Below are 22,758 nucleotides of genomic sequence, written 5' to 3'. Positions count from 1 at the left end.
CCCAGTCCGCCCCTGGTGGCAGCCCAGACTATATTACATTTGACTACTGTGTGGTATTGACTTCTATGACCCCTGCATGGCACATCAGCTCAGTTGGATGAAAACAGGACCTACATACACCTATAACTATTAACTAGAACACTGCTTTACATTGTAACCTAGGTAACTGGAACACTGCTTTACATTGTTACCTAGGTAACTAGAACACTGCTTTACATTGTTACCTAGTTAACTAGAACACTGCTTTACATTGTTAGCAGGCTCACAAAACAGTGTATAGTTGACTAGCGAGTGTGTCACATTGATTTTCAACAAAGTTGAAATGTATTTACATTTTCAAAATGAAATTCCCAACATTGGACAACAGCTTCCACCCCATAGATGTACATGTGTGTTTGTGTCGATAGACCAATGAGAAGTGAGAACATCTTGTCTTCCTTGTTGTTGTATTATTAGTATAAGTGTTACGGCTGTGTTGTGTTGTGTGCAGCCTTAGTGTGTTTGTGTGTTGTTTCTCCCAGGTGATTGTCCTTCCTCCTGCCTGCTGCCATGGCGACAGCTTGATTGACAGGTGTGCTGACTCACTCACCTAAGGTTGGAGGGAGGATGAAAGGCTGGGAGAGACGTGGTGCCAGTGGGCCAGACGACAACTCCCCAGTTGTTTTTGTGTTGGTGTTGTTTGATACAGCTGTAGTATGGTGTCTTAGTTTTGTAGGTTGTGTTTGTTAGTCTTATGTTTGTAGCAATTTAGCCTTAGTTGCATTTGATCTGTTAGTTAGGGTTAGAGGGTTACCACTTGGTCAGTTAATTAAATTACTTAATCATTCATTTATACATTAGATTCATTTCGCTCTTCTTTGATAGAGTAGTTTTCAGTTCATGTGTTTCTAGGAAACCTGTTTGTGTTTCTATTTTACAATGAATCTTGTTTTATTTATATTCTCCCATCTCCTCTAGTTCTTTACCTTATTGTTACATCCCATATACGTAGACTGATCTGTTCATCACATCGTGTACCCTTAGGGGTAAAGCCCACTCACGTGTCTTTATTAGTGGTTAATTAGTAGAATGTACATGACAAGACACAGCTGTGTGTCACCCCTCATGGCTGAAACTCACTTGATCCATATTCTACAAGTGTTGCTGAGTACAGTGGTAGTGATCATGTTTATAGCCTTGGAAATATTTTGGTGTACAGTCCATTATGGGTTCCCTATGCAATCTAGAGGTGGCACTTTTAACTGTTGGGACGCAGGAAAGGACAAAGAATACTTTGTATCACACCCCTCAAGGTTGAAACTCACTTGATTCATATCCACTTGATTCATATTGACTTGATTCATATCCACTTGATTCATATTGACTTGATTCATATTGACTTGATTCATATTGACTTGATTCTTATCCACTTGATTCATATTGACTTGATTCATATCCACTTGATTCATATCCACTTGATTCATATCCACTTGATTCATATTCACTTGATTATTATTACTCAGTACTCAGAAACACTTCTAGAATATGAGTCAAGTGATTTTCAAACTTGAGGGGTGTCATACGAAGTATTCTAACACATATTCTAACATGATTACTACAAACATGTTTAGCCTTGGAAGATTATTTGTTTACAATCCATTATATGTCCCCTATGCAGTGCAGCAGTCTTTCATCATGGTCATTAGCATATTAGAAGAACTATAAACCCTTCAAAGCACAAATAATAGAGTCATAGAGTAGGATTACATCTTTATTTACATGTTTATTTCCAGATGTAGTAGCATATCATTTGTGGTACTTTATCCATATGTAGTATTTCTAAATGCTTAAACAAGTTTAACGTGGGCACTTTTCTTTAGAAGGAACACACCCGAGCTAAGTGGGCGGAGTTCCAGAACATAGCTCCGAAAGGGCCCAGTGATGACGTCATCAAAAGACGACAACGTGTTTCTAACATCTTTAATTTTACTACTAATGTGTGTCAAGCTGTCCGATATATGGGGAATGATCCGAAGTATGAGTGGAATTAAGAGGAATTATGTAATACCAGTGTTGACAGGTAGCAATAAGTCAGCAGTAAGTAAAGAAAAGGTAGAACTTCTGGCAGAAACACTAGTGAAAGTTCAGGAAATGTATCAGTTAACGCTACACAAAGTAGGGATACAACTCTTGCTCAGAATATCGGTGTTAATATGAAGAGGAGTGCAACAAGTGACAGTTTAGATCTACCATTTACCATGTTGAATAAAGACCATTCATTCATTCATTCATTCATGTTTGTAGTGCCGAGAGACGGGAGTCGGAGGCGGTGTATCGAATGTCACAGCTAGACGTTTATTTACAGACATGAACGAGTCTCTACCACATGCTTCAAGAAGTAACTATAACTCATGTAACAAATTGAGTACCACGCACTAAACTCTCCGTGCGGAACAATACAACAATACACCAACCCATAGTTCCGTGGGTGAATTATGTCAACCCACCACATGTTTGAATTAAAAAGGGCTGTAAATGTGTGTAGGCAATCATCACCAGGGAAAGATGGTATTTGTTATAGTATGTTAGCCCATATGAATGATTATACATTATGTGTAGTATTAAAATTGTTTAATAAAGTTTCCGAATGAATGGAAACAGTCAGTCATTGTACCTATTCTAAAACCTGGTAAAGACCCATCAGATCCATCAAGCTATAGACCAATTGCACTTACATCACAGTTAGGGTTAACAGTTAACTATGGAGCGAATGATAACAGAAAGGCTAACATATTATTTAAGCCCAATTTATACTTCTGCGTAAAATCGACGGCGTAGCCTATGCCGTAGCTTGCGTATGCCCGCAGCCTACGCCATAGGCTACAGCGTAGGTTGACGCACACCTCTCCAAAAATGTAACTACGCGGCAGTGCCTACGCAGCCGTAAGCACTGTGATTGGTCCGCTTGGTAGCACATGATTCCGATATGATTCCGACTCTCTCGTATACGGTGGCCGACAAGGGCAAACGCGCTGCAAATACCGAAACGCGCTGCATATAGAGAAACGCGCTGCATATAGAGAAACCGACAAGGGCAAACACGCTGCATATAGAGAAACGCGCTGCAAATAGAGAAATGCGCTGCATATAGAGAAACGCGCTGCAAATAGAGAAACGCGCTGCAAATAGAGAAACGCGCTGCATATAGAGAAACGCGCTGCATATAGAGAAACGCGCTGCATATAGAGAAACGCTGCAATTCAGTTCACAACACAACGGAAGTGTTCTCACAACACAACGGAACTGTAGAAAACGCTGCAATTCAGTTCACAACACAACGGAAGTGTTCTCACAACGGAAGTGTTCTAGGGGGGAACGATAAGTGGAACGGACCGGAGACGTGTTTTTGAAGAAGTTCCGAAAAGCAGTTCTGAAGAGGTTGTGGAGTGAAGAGGCGACATAAAAGGTACATATTATATTTCTTATTTATGTCTGCAGATAACATGTGCTGTATTTCAAACCGAAGGGCTCATTCTATGCCCTACACCCTACGAAGGGTTCATACTTCCGCAAACAGAGGTGTCCTCAACTTTTAAAATATTTCTTACACCCCTAGTAGGGAACACAGTATATCTTAAAATACCCATGGAATTTCATTCGTTCTGATTACTTGGTGGTACATCTAGTTGTTGGAGCATTGATTTCCATTCCACTGAACTGATCAGAAACACCTTAAAACACAGAGGGACCCCTTCTATTTAGTAAATACCTTTTGTGGCACTGCAGGTTTTCTGTTGTTTGATGATCATTATGCTAATTCTAAATCCATTACATGGAAATGCATCACCTACAACAAACTACATCTCTAATTTGAGTGTTTTTTCAGATCTCAATTCTGGATGGACCTCATGAATGACCTGAGGGAGAGAGATTTGTTCAGTGGCAGTCATGAGCACACATGCCTAGTGCGGTTTGTGTTCATGGGTGTGCTACAGCGGGACCTTGATGAATGCAGGGAAAAGTGGAACACACACACCATCAGACCTGTTCACCAGTCTCGTTGTCCATCTGGGAAACCAGATGTCATGTACAACCTGCCTCACAGGTTTGGTTCTATCAATTAAAATTATTTTTACATTCTTCTACATTCACAATTCACATGTACTTCTAATTGTCTAAAATGCAATCAACTGTAGTTGCCTGTTGAGTAGCTTTCAATTGAAATACTTTTCTCTAAAAAATGATTATTTGATACAATGATCCAATATTATGATACAATGATTTATAACAAAATGATACAATGATTTATAACAAAATGTTTTAATGAAAACAGTACAGTTAGTGTGCCAGTTAACTGTTACCCACAGGTTTGGGGGAACTGACTGTGGGTTCAAAGTCCCACCACACGAACTGGGCCAGTTTGTTTCGGAGTCTACCTACAGTCCATGTGGAGATCAGCATCTCCAGGGACACTTTGAGAACCTGCAGAGAAGGCTTGGTCTGATGCAGGCCTTGACCTGGCAGTCTGGTGTACAGAACTATATCAGACTGAAGAACATGGCTGATATGTCATGATATGTGAGTACACATTTCAAAGAACAAAGTTAACCCTTTAACTACTGAAATCTAGTTAAGCCAGTTTAGTTTACTGTAGTCCAAACCCTGGGGAATTTTGTATCCCAAAGTCCATGTTGTTCTGAAACTCATTGTAATTCATGGCCATCGGTATCTCTATTGTGTTGGCGCAGGTTCTGCTCATTGGGAAGCGTGATGTCCGCAGAAAAAGCAGTTTGGGTGGTGGCTGGATCCCAGAGGGAGGCAGTGCGTCGAGTCCTGTGGCGAACATGAGGATGTCCTGGAGGAAGATTCCTGTTTGTTTCTCTGAAAAAAGTAGATTTAGTTTAGTTGTAAAATATAATATTTCAATGGAACTGCCAGCAATAGAAGATGATATCAAGATGACATAATTAAAAGATCTGGGGACTGTTCAGGTCTTCTGCAGGGTAGGGAGTGTGTTTATGATGAGATAATTAAAATAAACCTTCTGTGTCAAGAAGATAGTCTCTCCAGAATCCGAGTACACGGGTTTCTTCCTGTCGCCTTATGCACCCTGCTTCACTGAGCTGAAAAATAAAAATACCTACGGCTTAAATTCAGATGTCAATCCTCGTCTGGTTTCTTTGAAAAACATTAGGTTTAAAACATACAATACCAGCACATTTGGCATATTGGTGCACACTGCCCGTAAACATTTGACAAAGATGCAAGAAATACATTGAAAATCCACACAATTCTGAGTAAACTAGCAAATGTGTAAAGGTTGCATCTGTCAACACAGCTTACCTGTAGAAGTTGTTCTGACCCCGAGCACATTTGTCTTGTTCCTGGACTGCGGTTTGTCCTCCATCCTAGTTTTACCCCAAAAATTAGCAGTTAATTTAATGACAGTGTTATTGGCTTAGTAACTAAAACAGCACACATTACATGTAGTTTGGCTTGGTGAATTAATGCAATTATTTACAGGCATTTCATAATTTCAGGTTCACACATTCAACACTAGAGGATATGGATTTTCTTACTTGATGAGATGCTGTCTGTAAGCGTCTGGCAGGTCTGGATTTTTTTTTTTTTTTTAACTGCTGTACTGTATTGTGCTGCTTGTGCAAGAAAAGTTATTGTTGACTGTGCTGTGTTACCCTTGCAAAATGTTCTCCATTCTTGGAGTGCTCACTTCATTTGGAGTGCTCACTTCATTTGGACCGTCCCACACCTGCATACAACACACAAATGACAGATTAGATCAAATGAAAATATTATCAAAATATTGTCAATTCACTTCATTTAAGGAGAAATGCCATGATGCAAACTGACCACGGTGTCTGAAAGTGGACTGTCTCCAGATGCCAAATTAACCATTTGAACCACACCGTCATCATCTTCACTTGAAGACTGTCCACTGTAACCTTTGAAAAATAATAATTGGCATAATTGATGTGGGTATAAAGATGAATTTCACTCATTGCCTCAGTTTTACAGAGTGAAGCTTAAAACAAGGTGGAAACTTGCACTTACAACTGTTTGTGAATTGTTCACCAGGGCAAATGTACAGTGTTATTCTTTGGTAGGCCTTTCCAATGGCCTCCTTGTATTTCTCCACTGTGAAAGCGGTGTCTGTTCCTGGAATGTTTCGAACTTCCTGACCATCGGGGTACAGCAAGACATAGGCAACATCTTTCATGTCCTGGTTAAAATCTTTCAGCTTCTTTAAAGCAGCATCCAACAGTTGGTCAGATGACCATTGTGGTTGAACATCAAGGGGAAGTGACTTCCCTCTCACAGGTTTAAGGAAGTCACCTGTCCTCCTCATAATGCCAACAAATATCTTGACAGAACCAGCCTACGTTATGTCTGAATACGATCCAACGGCTAATTCCCAATAAAGAATCCCTCCACTGCACAAGCTTCTACGAACCCTTCGTAGGGTGTAGGGCATAGAATGAGCCCTTCGGTTTGCAATACAGCACATGTTATCTGCAGACATAAATAAGAAATATAATATGTATATAATATGTCGCCTCTTCACTCCACAACCTCTTCAGAACTGCTTTTCGGAACTTCAAAAACACGTCTCCGGTCTGTTCCACTTATCGTTCCCCCCCAGAACACTTCCGTTGTGAGAACAGTTCCGTTGTGTTGTGAACTGAATTGCAGCGTTTTTCTACACTTCCGTTGTGTTGTGAGCTATATGCAGCGCGTTTCTCTATATGCAGCGCGTTTCCGGTATTTGCAGCGCGTTTCTCTATATGCAGCGCGTTTCCGGTATTTGCAGCGCGTTTGCCCTTGTCGGCCACCGTAACTATCAGCTATTTCGCTAGCAAAAACGAAGGCTAACTTATTTGCGAAACAGCGCCCCCACCACCACGTCGGCGTAGTGCCGCAACTGCAGTTAGAAATGACAGAAATCCACCGACACGATCTCTGCCTCTCTCCAACCTCCTTCAACTATGAGTTTTACTCCGCTTGCCCATCACACAGGGTGTCATATATATATATATATATATATATATATTATATATTATGTCATTTTCGGTGTCACTTTAACTTGTGAACTTACCTTTAGCTGTCACCATGATTAATTGTAGACACATCACACTCGAGGGAGTGCTGTTATACTGAATATCAGCACGGCTGTGATTCGGTCGTAGGTACGAGGTTCACAGCCATGATATTCAGTATAACAGCACGACCTCGAGTGTGATATTGCTTAATTATGACCATATACAACAGTTCTACAGCGCAATGTATTAGTTAACAGTAATAAGTGACAACAGATTATGATTTGTTTGTTTATTTAATCATTTATTTTGGCTCCGTCAACAAAAAATAGTTCCGCAACTGGACTGTTGCCTAGTAACCTGAACACAAACATCTGCAGGCTAGCTACTTTGTATTAACGGTCATTTCGGAGTGATACATAATAGTTAAAAGTCCCAGTGCTGTTATACTGTATATCAGCACTCATGGAATGCCTCTTGTCCAATCAAATTACTTGGTCAGAACTAACTGGTGTATAATTTTCATTAAAAATTTGATAAATATTCTCAAAATTACAATGGGGTTAAATCACAACCACTTTAGTTATCTAAAAATATGATATGGGCTATACTCTACTTTCACCGCTAGATGGTGCTGTCTCGCCAGTAAAGTCGTGATTCTGATTCCAGGCTATATAATGTGTAATAACCATGTTTCTATCTGAATTAACAATAATAGAAAACGACCCTTACTGATTTATTTAATTTGGGTTACGCTTAAATGTTGCTTAAAAAGCACAACTCAATGCTGATGGTGGTTTAAAAATAAATGTTCAGGTACCAAGAATCACTTTTATTTCTGTCACGTTCAGTAGTCTACATATTTGATATAAAATACAGACATATGTTAGAGGTTGCATTATGACATTTATTCCATCATCTACACCAGGACGTGTTGAGTCACATCGTAGGGCTCAGTGGGGTGTCTTGCTTTGTCTTTTAAGAAAACAACATAAAAATACTTTTTGACCTATCTCTGGTACAATGACAATGGTAGCTGTCAATTCACAAGCAGCTTGTTGACAAGTCATAGCACACATGAATAACTGTATCTTCTGTATACCTCTCAACATGGCCAGAATGAGCAAGAGGTAGGCTAAAATAAATGTAATAAAACTGACCAAATATAGAGCCTCTTTGACCTCAGTGTGCATTAAAGAGCAAGTGATTGTTTATCGCTTATGCACTCTTTGTATTCTATGGTCCCAGGACACCAGCTAAACAATACAGTACATTAATAAAATAACAAAACATGTATTTACAACTTGCATACAAATAAAGTAAGATAAACACAAATACTCAGCATTTCTCTATTACTACTTCAAGCACTCTCAAGATGACAAGCAAACTCTGCATGTCAGGCCAGTGTCTACTCTAGAAATGTCTACTCTAGAACTGTCTACTCTAGAACTGTCTACTCTAGAACTGTCTACTCTAGAACTGTTTACTCTAGAACTGTCTACTCTAGAACTGTCTACTCTAGAACTCAGGCCACTGTCTACTCTAGAACTGTTTACTCTAGAACTGTCTACTCTAGAACTGTCTACTCTAGAACTGTCTACTCTAGAACTCAGGCCACTGTCTACTCTAGAACTGTCTACTCTAGAACTGTCTACTCTAGAACTGTCTACTCTAGAACTGTCTACTCTAGAACTGTCTACTCTAGAACTGTTTACTCTAGAACTGTCTACTCTAGAACTGTCTACTCTAGAACTGTCTACTCTAGAACTGTCTACTCTAGAACTGTCTACTCTAGAACTGTCTACTCTAGAACTCAGGCCACTGTCTACTCTAGAACTCCACCAGATAGATGCGTGCTTGCGTCAGGCGTTTGAGACGACTCTGCAGTATCGCCCTCTTGCTGCCAATGTCAGTGTCCTCCATCAGCAGCTGCTCCATGTTGTCCTTGTCCTGTATCATATGCAGCATCTCACTCTGCAGCTGATCAGGTAGGTGCAGGATCAGGTAGCGGATCACCATGTGGACCTGATCCGCCAGACGCTGGCTGGCAATCTGGTGAAGACCAGAAATAAACATGACTAAATGGCAGCAGGGGGCAGGGACTATGAACTTTCTCTCACACCATCACACTTGTACACACACAAACATGCATGCATGCAGACACGCATACAGACCAACACAAAGGACACACACACACACACACTTGTGCGGTGCATGTGTGAGTTTAGAAGAGGAACATGTTGGGGCTCCTAGGGAGCCATGTGAGCTTGAGAGGGTCACATCAAAGTACTGATTGACACTTACTTGATAATAGGACTTGAGGTGCAGCAGCATCTCCTGCAGAGAGGCCTGGTTGTCCCTGTAGTATACATGACTCCTCCCTGTAGGGAAGCAGCTCATTTGAATATAACATTGATACCAGACAAAGATATACCAGAATGGCTGCATAGAGATTAGCATTGGGGGTATGTGACTTTGCCTGTGGTATATGGATGCCGTATGTACATAACTATGTACATATTTAAATACTGCCGTATGTACATAACTATGTAAATATTTAAATACTTGTGTTAATAAAAAAAAAACACAAGTAAAAACACATTGATGCTCTCTGACTTTGGCCCTAGTGGGATTCAGAGATCATCCTCACCACTCTTTAAGACAGCCGGGGCTTTTTCCACAGCTAGTACGCTGTTTCCCCTGCTGATCCCTCTGCTTCTGCACACAGCAGAGAAGTGATCTTGCTTTCCACAGGAACTGCATGTGTGTCCATATGAAGGGCATTTTTCCCTTTTTCTTTCGTGTTTTCCTCCACAGTATTGGCATTGTATGAAGTTCTGTGTCACTGCTTTGCGTATGTCCTCTTCCTCTTCCTTATTCTCCTGCTCCTCCCTCTTCCTTTTACCCAGGCTGTGGCTGTAAGTGCTGTCCTGGGTGTACACTATCAGCTCCATCTTGAACTGGGTCCTCAGCATAGACTCGGCTGTAATGTCATTCTCCAGCTTAATAGCTTCGATCTTAGTCTAGAGGAGAAGCAGGCGTTCATCTTACAACAAATGGTGGTGCAAAATAATATACGGCAACTGGTGATGGACGACTGTATGGCAATATACATTAAACAATTTTATACCTTAGCTGTTTTCAGGAGGTGAGGAAATCCGGTGAAACTGGTCCGAGCCAGCCGTATGAATTGATTTCTCATAGCATCTAGAGAAGTATCAAAAGAAAACACTTGGACTTTTGCCAAACAACAAGACAGAACAAGAAACAGATCCAAGTGTGCTGATACTATTCTGACTTACTTTTTTTCTCTAACAGTTGTTTTTTTTTAAATGTTTTTTTGTGGGGCAGTCCCACTCATATTTTTCATTTTATTGGACAGGCATAGTGAAGACAGACAGGAAAGTAAGGAGAAGAAGGGAGAGAGGTCATGTCAGCAGGGCATGGGCCAGATTCAAACCCACGCCGACATGGGCATATGTGTGCACTGTAGACCGCGGTGCTAACCACTGGACCACCCCAGGCCACGTAACAGTTGTTTTTAATACTTTAATCCCAACAGGCACTCTTGCAGCTCACTGAGAGCTCTGCAGCGGTCCTGTAAGCTTTCTTCCCATATTTCCAATTCCTATATTTTTATATTCTTAATAAACACATACCTGATATGTCCTTAAGCGTCTTGACCGCTGGTTCTTCCAGGTCTTTCATCTGGTCCTTCACCATAAACTCAAATGTCTCGTAGTTTGTAAACCCTGGAAGCTCTCTTCCACGGTACATGTCCTCATAGTCAGCCACCTCTCTCTCAATCTTCTTGTTAACTGCAATATCAAATCTCTTAGAACATTATTTTGATGTCAATTGATCAAGTTCATGAGCAACTACGTATGCAACATGCAAAATGGCAAAAAATAAATTTATATTTCAAATCAAGGTGTCAGCATTGGAAGTACAAGTTCTTAATTTTAGGATTTTCTTTTTACATTGTGGGCAAAATATTTAAATTTAGATACGGTACCCACAGGTCACTCCAGAGTGGTCCAGATGGACCTTCCACTTCCCAAACTCTTTTCTGAGCGTGGAGAAGATGTTGAACCTTTCTCCACTCTGCAGCTCATCTCCGGTGGCCATACTGATAGCATCCTGGGTGAACGCTGTCACTTTCTGAAACATGAACATGAACATGAACATCAGGGAGAGAGTGGTGGTGTGTGGAGAAATAGCAACCAACAATGAATTGATCTAATTTAATTTAGAATTATTTTGGGGAATTGAAGAAAGCCACTGAAGTTAATTCTTATTGAGTCAGACCCTCCCCCCCAATTTTAGAATCTTAGATGTTGTCAGATCCCATAAGAAAGGAGGTGGAATCGCCTCCTTTTTCAGAGACAGTTTTAACTGCAAACAGGCATCCTTCTGAGAATTCTTATCATTTGAATATCTTTCAGTCGTTTTTAAATGTTCCACTCAAATTCTTTTTTCGACAGTGTTGTGCAGCACGAACCGCATACTAGTCGCACAAGTGACGCAGAAGCATGTAGAGGCCTTAATGGACATACATCGACCAGGAAGTTGAGCGTCTCTGCTGCGTCAGAGGGAGGTCCAGTGCTGCATCTCTCCAGTTCCATGCGTGTCTGCGCCAGCTTAGCTTCAATCTGTTCCTCCAAACGAGGAAGGGATTTCTAGAAAACAAAACATGAAGACCTTCAAAGTTCATTACATGTCTGTCTTAAGATGTTCAAAGGCCACAGAGGAATATAGGAAGTTCCACAACTTGGAATATAAAGTGCAGTGAAATGTAATGAAAGACGAATTCACCTCAAAATGGTGCACCAGTTCCAGGGTTAGCTTCTCCGCCAGTTTAGGGATGGTTGCATGGCCTTCATCATAAAGTGTACTGTAGAATAAGAAACATGCTAAACCCAACAAACAGCTTAAATCCCAGCTTATAAATTGCTTATAACGAGCTTAAACACACTTAAATAAGTGTTCACATTTGTAAAATGTTATGTGGGGCAGTGAGTTTGTTACAGGGGAGCGTGTTAGTAATAGGAGCCAAAGCTATAGACTGCGCCTTTAAGGTAAAATAAGGGCTATTTGAAAATATATGTAAATGGTCTGACCTGAGATGTGCGTGCTCTTTGAAGAAGACCTTCTCCCTCCTTGTGGCTTCGGTCAGTGAGACCTGCTCCATGATCTCTTTCTGGCCCCGGCACTTGACTATCATGTAGCCTTTAGTCAGGGGGATGACCTCATTATGAACAATCTCAACCACGGTCTCCTCCGTGCCTTTGTCAACCAGGTCAGGCTTGGTCAGGATGCCTGTGCAATGATAAACACACACACACACACACACACACACACACACACAGTTATATCATCATGATTCATAAAGATCCAGCCTCCTTTCTAATAATCAAATGTGCACTGCATAAGATTAATGTTTATTTATTTACCTAAAGTCCTTTCCCCCTCTGGGTCCACCTCCTGTGCCATCTTCAAAGCCTCTGTGGTTGCTATGTCAACGTTGCATGGCACAACTACCAAGCTGATTGTTTCTTGCCTTGTGATGAACTTCCGTATCAGTCTCTTGATCTGGAAATGTAGATGTACATTGTCAAAACTGCCTTTTGTTTTCACAATCTTTAGTGAGGGAGGACCGTGCTTTTACCTGCTCCCCGATGTTCTCAGGTTGACCCTTGACAGCCACCCTGGCGATGCCTGGCAGGTCTATGAGTGTGAGGTCTGGCACATCAGGGGATGCTATCTCCAAGCTGATGAGGTCATCACTGATCCCCACTCCCACACCAGCCATCTCATCCTGGGCTGGAGGAGGGGAGGCACAAGAGTACAGAATGTCACTGAGAAGTGATGGAAAGGACAGGAGACATAGGGGAGAAACACACTGACTACTGCCAGGCACCCCATGATGTGTAGTGCAGTAAAGTGAACCCACCTTCTCTGATTTCATACTCCACATCTGAGGGGTCGTCAATCTCCTTCACATAGTCCTTGTAACTGATTTTTCCATGCCATTCCTCTCCTTGTCTCGTTCTCTTCATCTTCAGCTCAAGAGGGCATCTAGTCACAATACCTACATAAGGGGAGGTGGAGCGGAGGGAAAAATGAAATAAAATAATAGAAAAGTAGACCTCGGCCTACACAAAAAAAATTGATACAAATAACAAAAAGTAAACAATTTCACTACATAATTTGTGATTACGCTAGGTGTTTATACGTAAATACGTTGTGAATGATTGGGTCTGTTCATATTAATTCCCTTTACACACCCCCTCTGTCCACCTGCACTTGTTTTTATGCCCCCATACGCTCATGTCTGCTCATTCTCTGCTTTTAAGCTTTTCTGTGTTAATGTTAATACTGTTTTCTAATGTTTGTTGGCCTGTTTCGTAAGTGCTTATTGCTGTTGTTGTATTTGGTGGCTGTGTCTCAGTGGTTATTGTTGTACCGTATTTATGTTTGCTTGACTGTGTCTCAGTGTGTATCGTTGTATTGGTTTGTTTACTGGCTGTCTTGGTGTCCATGTTGTATCTGTCTTAGTGTCCATGTTGTATCTGTCTTGGTGTCCATGTTGTATCTGTCTTGGTGTCCATGTTGTATCTGTCTTAGTGTCCATGTTGTATCTGTCTTAGTGTCCATGTTGTATCTGTCTTGGTGTCCATGTTGTATCTGTCTTGGTGTCCATGTTGTATCTGTCTTGGTGTCCATGTTGTATCTGTCTTAGTGTCCATGTTGTATCTGTCTTAGTGTCCATGTTGTATCTGTCTTAGTGTCCATGTTGTATCTGTCTTGGTGTCCATGTTGTATCTGTCTCAGTGTCCATGTTGTATCTGTGTTGGTGTCCATGTTGTATCTGTCTTGGTGTCCATGTTGTATCTGTCTTGGTGTCCATGTTGTATCTGTCTTGGTGTCCATGTTGTATCTGTCTTAGTGTCCATGTTGTATCTGTCTTAGTGTCCATGTTGTATCTGTCTTGGTGTCCATGTTGTATCTGTCTTAGTGTCCATGTTGTATCTGTCTTAGTGTCCATGTTGTATCTGTCTTGGTGTCCATGTTGTATCTGTCTTAGTGTCCATGTTGTATCTGTCTTAGTGTCCATGTTGTATCTGTCTTGGTGTCCATGTTGTATCTGTCTTAGTGTCCATGTTGTATCTGTCTTAGTGTCCATGTTGTATCTGTCTTGGTGTCCATGTTGTATCTGTCTTGGTGTCCATGTTGTATCGCTGTGTTGAGTCCCAGCGCTTGTTGTTGTATTATTGTCTTTCCTGACTGTGTATCAGTGCTTACTGCTGTATTGTTGTGTTTGCTTGGCTGTGTCCCAGTGCGTTTTGTTGTATTGTATTGTCTTGTGTTGCCTGTCTGCTTTTTGTGCTTACTGTTGTGTTCCATTCTTGATGTCCGTTAGTGCTTTTGTTGTATTGTTTGTGTTACATGTAGGGTTGCCACCCGTCCCGTAAAATACGGAATCGTTCCGTATCTGACAGTTAAAAGATGCGTCCCGTTTTGAACCAATACGGAACGCTGTTTGTTCCGTATTTTCAATCCACCCGCATTGCGTGATTCCTCCAATATATCATACAGAGCTGCCAAGTCTTTTATTTGAGAAATTCCTTTAAATAAAGCTACCGGACACGAGTTTCGTGGCATCTTTCTGCATGCACGTTAGCTTGAGTCTGCAATCGAAGCGGGAGGCGCGCGCTGCTGGAAGAACCTGTGTTCACTCGAGCTGCACGTAACGTAGCAAGCAGGGTTGCCAGATTGGGCTACTTTTGGTCACACTGGACGGGTGGATTCGGCAGCTTTTAGACTGGTTGGGCTGGAAATGGTCAATTCCGTCTGGCAACCCTGGTAGCAAAATATGTGCATGTACGTATCTGGTAGCCTGGTACTTTCAAATCGCAAGTTGTTTCATCGTCTGTTCTCTTTTTCGGGGTGATGGAGGAGAGATTGGCAGTGAAATATCCATGATGGGACTTTGCTCATCATCCTCCATCCTCACACTCATGTTTTCCCCGCTCCATTAATCTTCTGTTATTCAACACGAGTGTGAAAACGGATTGTATCCTTTATCTTGCACCACAAACAAGGGGTTAAACTCGTTTGCAAACTATGCAGTAAAAATGTGGAACGCCCTTCCTATAATCTTAAAGGAGTGCAAAACACTGTCCACCTTCAAAACCACTCTCAAAAAACATTTACAGGAGGCTGCAATCCGTAACTGGACCCTCTAAATCAAAAATCAAATTAAAAGACTACACCCCCACCTGGACTACCCTCTATATATTCTTGTTGTTTTGTTGTTATGTCTCCCACCCCCCCCCCCCCCACCTGAAATACCCTCTGCACATACTAGTTGTTTTGTCCCACCCCCCTACCTGGTCTACACTCTGAGCAAACGCAATGTTATTATGTCGCCCCCCCCCCCTCCCCCCCGCCTAAATCTACTGGTGTTTTTGTACCCCCCCCCCCACCATGACCACACACTGTACATACTTGTTGTTTTGTCCCCCCGCCCGAACTACCCATTGTACATATTATATGTCTGTCCCCCTGCCCGAACTACCCACTGTACATACTTTGTGTTTTGTCCCCCGCCCCCACCTGTGGTGTATGTCCCCACCTGTTCTACCCGCTGTACATACCTTATGTTTTGTTGTATTGTTCTTCCCATGTTGGATGTATGTTTATCTTGTAGATAGTACTAGTTATTTGTCTGTATTATCTTGTAGATAGTACTAGTTTTTTGTCTGTCTTACATGTAACGATGAATTGAGTATCAAGGACCCCAATTGAAATAAGCCAGTGGCTTTCTTGGGTTTTTATCCTGTTAGTTGACCTTGTATGTAATATGTACTCTCATGTACCTACTTCTGCAAATCTTCTAATAAAGTTTTCAATCAATCAATCAATCAATCTCAAAGACACTATGGCATACAGTTTCTAAAATTCACTTAATATTCACTTAATTTGGGTGAGATGATAGGCCTACTTTGCAACTTTACAGTTTTGGTAACAGTTTTTTGTTTCTCTACTGTAACATAATATAACATTGTTATTATTATTATTATTATTATTATTAAATACAATGTACAATACAAATACAACAATTGGGGGTCCCTCAAAAAAAAGATCCCAAAGGCCTCATTCTGACCCAGGAAAAACCCTGGTATGTCCTGTATAACATGATAGCCATCTATGAGCAATGCACTGTATATAAGGTGATGACCACGGGTCTTTCTGCTGCTGACCAAGGGGCTGAGTCCTGTTGATGGGGCCCAATTTTCTTTTAGAGTCTGTAGGCTACTGTATTTGTTTATTAAGACTTACATAAATATTATATATTGTCTGAATTTGTCTTGTTTTATCAAATGTTACAATAATTTTTATTTCTTGTGCTGGTTTATTATGAACAACATGTAAAATTGCAGGAAACTAGCACAAATAATTGTGTGGGAGAGAGGGGCCACCGCTGCCAAAACGTGCACAGTTTTGGGTTGCTCCACCGCCAAAAAAACTCACTCCAAACTTTTGGTGAAACTTGGCAGCCCTTAAGGCTTTATTGTTACGATGTTTAACTTATGATATAGCACTGGCGCCCCCACCCCGCCCTTGGACCCGTGGTGGTCGTGGTCCCGAGGAGCGGGGCCCCGAGGGGTGTCCCTTATTTCTCTGACTGAAAGGTGGCAACCCTAGTTACATGCTTATTGTTGTTTTGTTTTTAACATGTTTTATCTTTCAGCCCTCCTCCCCTTTCCCTTTATGAGGCAGGCCGGCATTGTAAATAAGAATTTTGTTCTTAATTGTCTCGCCTGGTAAAAGAAAAATATAAAAATAAAAGACTCGTGTGAACTCACCGCTCCCCCTGGGTAAAGCCACCCCCGACAGCGCTTCCAGCACGGAGCTCTTCCCCGAGCTCTGGTCCCCGATCACGGCTATGGCTGGCAGCGCCAGGTCCCTCTCCACCCGCAGGGAACGGAGGGAGTCGATCAGGTCGATGCAGGGACGCACCTTCTCCTCATACTGGTGGTTCAGCGTGTTATTCATGAGGAGATCAGTGTTTAAAGTGTTTAAAGTGTTTAAAGTGTTTAAAGGAAACTTAAAGCTCAAAGCCGCGGGTGAAGTCAATGCACTTGAGATGGAGAGAGGATGGATGACTTCTCTCATGTGACGGTGAACGAACAGGTTCAGTATAATGATACAACTGTTCAGGGGAGTGGCATGGGGGGAAACCGATTCTAAAGGATGCAATGTGAGGAGAAAGCTCTTTAACTTTCGTTTCCTCAGAGAGTCACGTGCCTATTGTCAGCTGACCAGGGTTTTTCCTGGTTCAAAATGAGGCGGATGCCTACATATTCCGAGTAGGGTACACTGCGCGCATCAAATCCATCACCCGGAAATGTGATGTACCATACGTCATCATACCGCGCCTGCATATTTGCATAGACTACGTCATCGCCTTACTACGGTAACGGTGGAAACCATGAATCGCCTTACTACGGCCTTACTACGTTGGAAACTACGGGAAAAAACTAATATGTAGAGTACAGTCCTATCAATTGTTCGAAAAGGAGTAGGAAGAAGCCTGTCCTACCCCTGTTTATACTTAACAATTATGCTTACATTATATAATCCAATTAATTAATACATATATTTCAGTAGTGTAATCAATGGGTTTAAAGTGATTTTATATTCATTTCCCCATATCTCCACACAGTAACTCAAATAGGGTAAGACAAGACAACAATATAGAGTATACAACAGCCTCTGTTCCAGAATATGTTTTGCCCTGCACAATACTGCAATACTCCTTGATACTTTGGATCTAACGTATCTTATATGAGATTTCCAACAGAATTTACTGGGCTTAAAGTGCAGACTCTCAGCTTTAGGTTAAGGGTATTCACATCCAAATTGAAGGAAGGGTTTATGAATTATAGCTCTTATATATAATAACCAAAAGTAATTAGACAATTGACTCAAAAGCTGTTTCATGGGCCAGTGTGGGCTATTTATTCCTTCATTATTTCTTTATCAATTAAGCAGGTAAAAGGTCTGAGTTGATTCCAAAAGTGGCATTTGCATTTGGAGGATGTTGCTGTATACGCACAACATGCAGTCAACAGAGCTCTCAATGCAACTGAAACAGGCCATCCTTAGGCTGTAAAAACAAAACAAAAATCAATCAGAGAGATAGTGGGAACATAAACATTCAAAATACATTACGGATGTTTAAGATATATTCACCCCATACTTGAATTTTGGAAATGTCATTCTGGGGGAAAGAAGATGGGCTACGTACTTTTTTTCAATGTTTCAGTATTTGAACATTGATCATCAGCCCGACAAACGTCACAGCATATACGACGCCAAACGTCATCCCCTCGCCCGTCCACAGAAGGACAACAGAACAGTGTGACCTGATGTCAAGTCAACATGCAATATTTTATTGCGGTGAATATGCTCCATCTCTTTCATTACGTGACCTTGCATAATCATGCGCCATTTAGCTGATTATGCATTGAATTATACGACCGCAAAATCACGTTTTTCTGGAGGGACTGACAAGTCATGCATTGAATGTAACCAAGTGCTGAACAGTATTAAGTAAACCACAATACATTTGTGGGTGTCCGCGTCACCGTTATCGGAAAAACGCACCTTATCGCCGACCCCTCGACTCCAAAAATTAAATGAAAACACCCTTGCAGCGTTATCGTATGAGCTCACGGATTCGGCGGAGTCGCGTAGCCGTGACGTGCAAACGATATCAAATCTTCACCGTTTCAGACAAATCCGGCGCCGTGTAGCCTATGCCTAAAGGTAGTGCCCCAGGCCTGGCTTGGACGGCCCATCCCTCACCCCCACCTGTTTCTGCCTGGTGATCAGGTCCCAGTCGTCCACCAGCCAGGGCTTCAACTCCTCAGCGATCTTCACCTTCACCTCCACACGGTTGGTGAACGTCTCCTCCTGGTTACAACACAAACAAACAAACAAACAAACATAAACCACAGGATCTCTTACACACAGGGTGTTACATTGCATCTTATTGTGGAAATAAGAAGAAAAAGTAATTGGGCAAACAAACTAAAAAAGTCACATATTTGAGAGATGAATCCATTCTCAGTGGGTAGTGGATGTATCTGAGGATAACACACAGTGAGGGTATGAGTCATACACGTACACTTTCCACGGTTGGGTCGACACGAGCCTTCTTCTTTCGTGGTGGCTGTGGCATCTCTCCTGTGCTGGTGCCTTCACCCGCCCCTGGTGCTGGACAAGAAACACACAACATATAGTAGACCCACTAGGAATGTGACGAAAGAAATAAAAGCTGAAATAAATAAATCATTCTCTGTACTATTTTTCGGACATTTCACATTCTTAAAACAAAGTAGTGATCCTATCCTAAGACGGGGAATGTTTACTAGGATTAAATGTCAGGAATTGTGAAAAAACGTTTAAATGTATTTGGCTACGGTGTATGTAAACTTCTGATTTCAACTGCAGCTAACAAGCAAAACAAACTCAACCGATGGCAAACACATACTGTTCCATGCAAGAAATCTAAATGAGTTTAAAAAACGGACAACATTTTGACTTACTCTTCGGTTTGGTCTTTTTCGCTTTCCTGGAATGAAAATAAAATAAAGATACATTTAGAGGGCTCGTTCGATTTATTTAGTAACTTTCTAGACTACTTGCGGAAAAGAAAATCATGAAGAAACTCACAAATCAACATTTTTCTGCTGCACAGCAGCTATCTTCTTGCTCGGTGCTACACCCCTCATCTTCCCCTCAACATAATGCTCCCTGGAAGACAGAAGAGAATATACAACATTACACACAGTCAATAATCAACAAGAAAAGTCCTTCAGAACAGTGGCGGACTCAGGCTGTTTGAAGGACAGGGGCGAAAATACAAAAAAGGTCACCTACTGGACAACATGGGACCCCATCAGTGCACATGGTCAAGTTTAGACCATTGGAAGGGCAGCCAATAGGGCACATCCTCTAATTTTGCCACTCAAAAGGGCACTTTAGTGTGACGTTTTTCAACTGTGGGGGCACATGGTCAAGTTTAGACCATTGGAGGGGCACCAATAGGGCACGTCCTCTCATTTTCGCCACTCAAAAGGGAATTTTTGCCACTCAAAAGGGCACTTAAGAGAGACGTTTTTCAACCGTGGGGGCACCAGGAGGGGCAGTCGCCCCCCCTGCCCCCCCCCCCTGAGTCCGCCAGTGCTTCAGAATGTTGTTATAGCTTCTTTTATCTCTTTCACTGCATGCAGGCCTATACTATGTATTGTCGCTTATAGTGTGTATTTACCTTCTTTACTGCTAAGTTCTATTGTGGAAAAGCAATATGGGCAATAAGTACTGTACATGTATGAGAGATGCTTTAGTACACATATTCTAATAATAAACAATAATAATAAACTAAGTGGAACTCACTTTTTATGTTCGCCCATCTTCGAGTCATCATCGCCATTTCTGGGGAGAAATTGATTCGTATTTAATCTCACTTTTGAACAGCTTTCATTTGCAGGCAGGTTGTATAAATTAATGTTGATAGATTACAGTATGACCATTCCAGCGATAGTTTCTCCAAACCCCAACTTGGGACATATTAATAGGAACTTACTGATTAGCCTTTTGAAGCTCTTTTTGTTTCGCGAGGTTGCTGTCCACATATTTGAGAACCCTGCTCTCAGGGACCCATTCATCCCAGCTGAAACAGAGAGATCAGATAAAGAACAGCATAGTTCCACACATTCATTCTTGTTAAACAAAGGTTAAATCTGTAGATCTTCACTGGGACTAAAACTATTGAGGAGTTAGGATGATACTGATTTCACTTCATACACGGGTCCTAAAACAAATGCCATACATCCCCTTTGTGCAACAGAAAGAACAGTAAGAACAGGCAAAAATAACTCACTTTTTGTTCCATCCGCTATAATGAATGAAGTATTTAATCTGCTTGTCCTTGATATTGATTTTCACACACTGTAAAACAAAATATTAACATGATGTTTATGTTAATAATATGCAACGTCATTGTTTTTGTTAGAGCTGACTGACTTCGAATGCTACAATCTCAAATGACTGTAACCTACCTTTGCTTCGTAAAGCAATGGCCCATAAAAACACAGGACTCTTTCACCTGAAAACAGAAATGGCCAATCAATGTTGAATGGATATGCGTTAGCTACTAACTAGCAAAAACAAATAGTGGGAGTCAATAGATGATTCATCAGCCTCTTCGACATTATTCATGATAAAAAATAAAAATATTATAGATGTTGATCTGGACTAGCTGTTAGTAAAGTATGTGATCTGGACTAGGGCTGCACGATTTGGGGAAAAAAATCGAATTGCGATTATTTGGACAGATATCGCGATTGCGATTAATTTGCGTTTTTTTTTTTAATAGCAAAAAAAAAAAAAAAAAAAGGAAGTTTTTGTAAAGTGTGGCCATATCTCCGGCTAGGAAGGTCGTATCAACGTGCAGTTTGTTTGTACGTCTTCAGGGGACTTAGAGGCTCCCTCCTCTAGCACCCCCACAGCCCGAGCTACGAGTGAAAGAACTAAACTTACATTGGGTTGCTTTAAAGTTGGGTTGCTTTAAAATCAAGCTTCAGATTAAAACATGTGATGGAGCATTACTAACCTGACTCAGGTAGTTTGTTTCACACAACCATCTAGGAAAGCTTAATTGGAAGCTGTTTGGAAAAGGGCAGGTACTTTCAAAAAATACTTGGCAGGTGATTGGATGAATCTATCTATCACCTATTTTCATTGACGTTCACGTTCATTGTTGACGTTCATTTTTGACGTTCATTGACGTTGACGTTCATTGACGTTGAATCCGACGCGCTGTATGACGTATCCGATACGGGTAGTGGTGGTCTAGTGAGTTGGACTTGTGATCGGAAGGTTGTGTGAGTTCAAATCCCGCCTGAAACCACACCACCAGTGGCGTGTCCAGACCTTTTTCACTGGGGTGGCCCAGGTGGGGCACCTTGTTATGCATGGGTGGCACAATTTTGAGAATTTAACACTTAATTCCCTGCATTCTGGTGAATTTGTACACACCATTTTGTGCTTTTTATTACCATTTCTGTCTCCACTCCCCATTGTATACTTTAATTGGGCTACTACGGTCATGTTCTTACATGAAAATCTGAATCATGACTCAGAGCAAGCGGATGAGTTTGCAACATTGTTGCATAAATTATTTCTGATTTGCGTTCTCACAGCCCTTTAGTAACATAGGCAATTGAAGCAACATACGTGGTAGTTGATTGGTCAGGAAAATAGAAAACTGCCCGTTTGTCCCGCTCTTATCCAGATCAACACGCATGCGCTGTTGTTTTCCTATGGACAGCCTCGATGCGTCGTTTCTAATCAGAGTGAAACCACCCTTTTCAAGCGCCGGACCATGTGTTGGTTGTTTGCTCCGGGAGTGACTTCGAATGTGCGTTCTCACAGCTCCAAACAACGCAGAGCAAAGCGAATTTTATCCTAAACTCTGATTCCAAGTGAAGCAAAACGTTTTAACCACTAGCACAACACCGTAGCCTATATGTAGCTATGCAAAAGTCTAACGTTATTAATGGTACTCACATTTCTTCAGGAGCGCCAAGACCAGCACACCTCACCGCTGATCAAAAATGTGTTCTGTTCGAAAAGTTCGTCTCGTGGC

General features: G+C 41.5%; 1 protein-coding gene across 1 annotated transcript; it reads right to left on the bottom strand.

Annotated features, from left to right (window-relative positions):
* Nucleotides 1–8,864: 8,864 nt before the first annotated feature.
* Nucleotides 8,865–17,096, bottom strand: LOC308161629 (interferon-induced GTP-binding protein Mx3-like; the record flags this gene model as incomplete). The annotated part of the gene is made up of 13 exons (XM_080535672.1): nt 8,865–9,086; nt 9,339–9,415; nt 9,850–10,057; nt 10,165–10,241; nt 10,694–10,852; nt 11,054–11,195; nt 11,591–11,713; nt 11,850–11,928; nt 12,155–12,353; nt 12,488–12,626; nt 12,703–12,857; nt 12,988–13,125; nt 16,907–17,096. The coding sequence occupies 13 exons, from the start codon at nt 17,094–17,096 to the stop codon at nt 8,865–8,867; spliced, it is 1,908 nt and encodes a 635-aa protein (XP_080391798.1).
* Between the last annotated feature and the right edge of the window lie 5,662 nt (nt 17,097–22,758).

The sequence above is a fragment of the Nansenia antarctica genome (assembly GCF_963989245.1).
Source record: "Nansenia antarctica genome assembly, chromosome: 7".
In the NCBI taxonomy this organism is placed as follows: Eukaryota; Metazoa; Chordata; class Actinopteri; order Argentiniformes; family Microstomatidae; genus Nansenia; species Nansenia antarctica.
The sequence above is the reverse complement of the archived record's forward strand: the minus strand, read 5'-3'. Positions and strand labels throughout refer to the sequence as shown.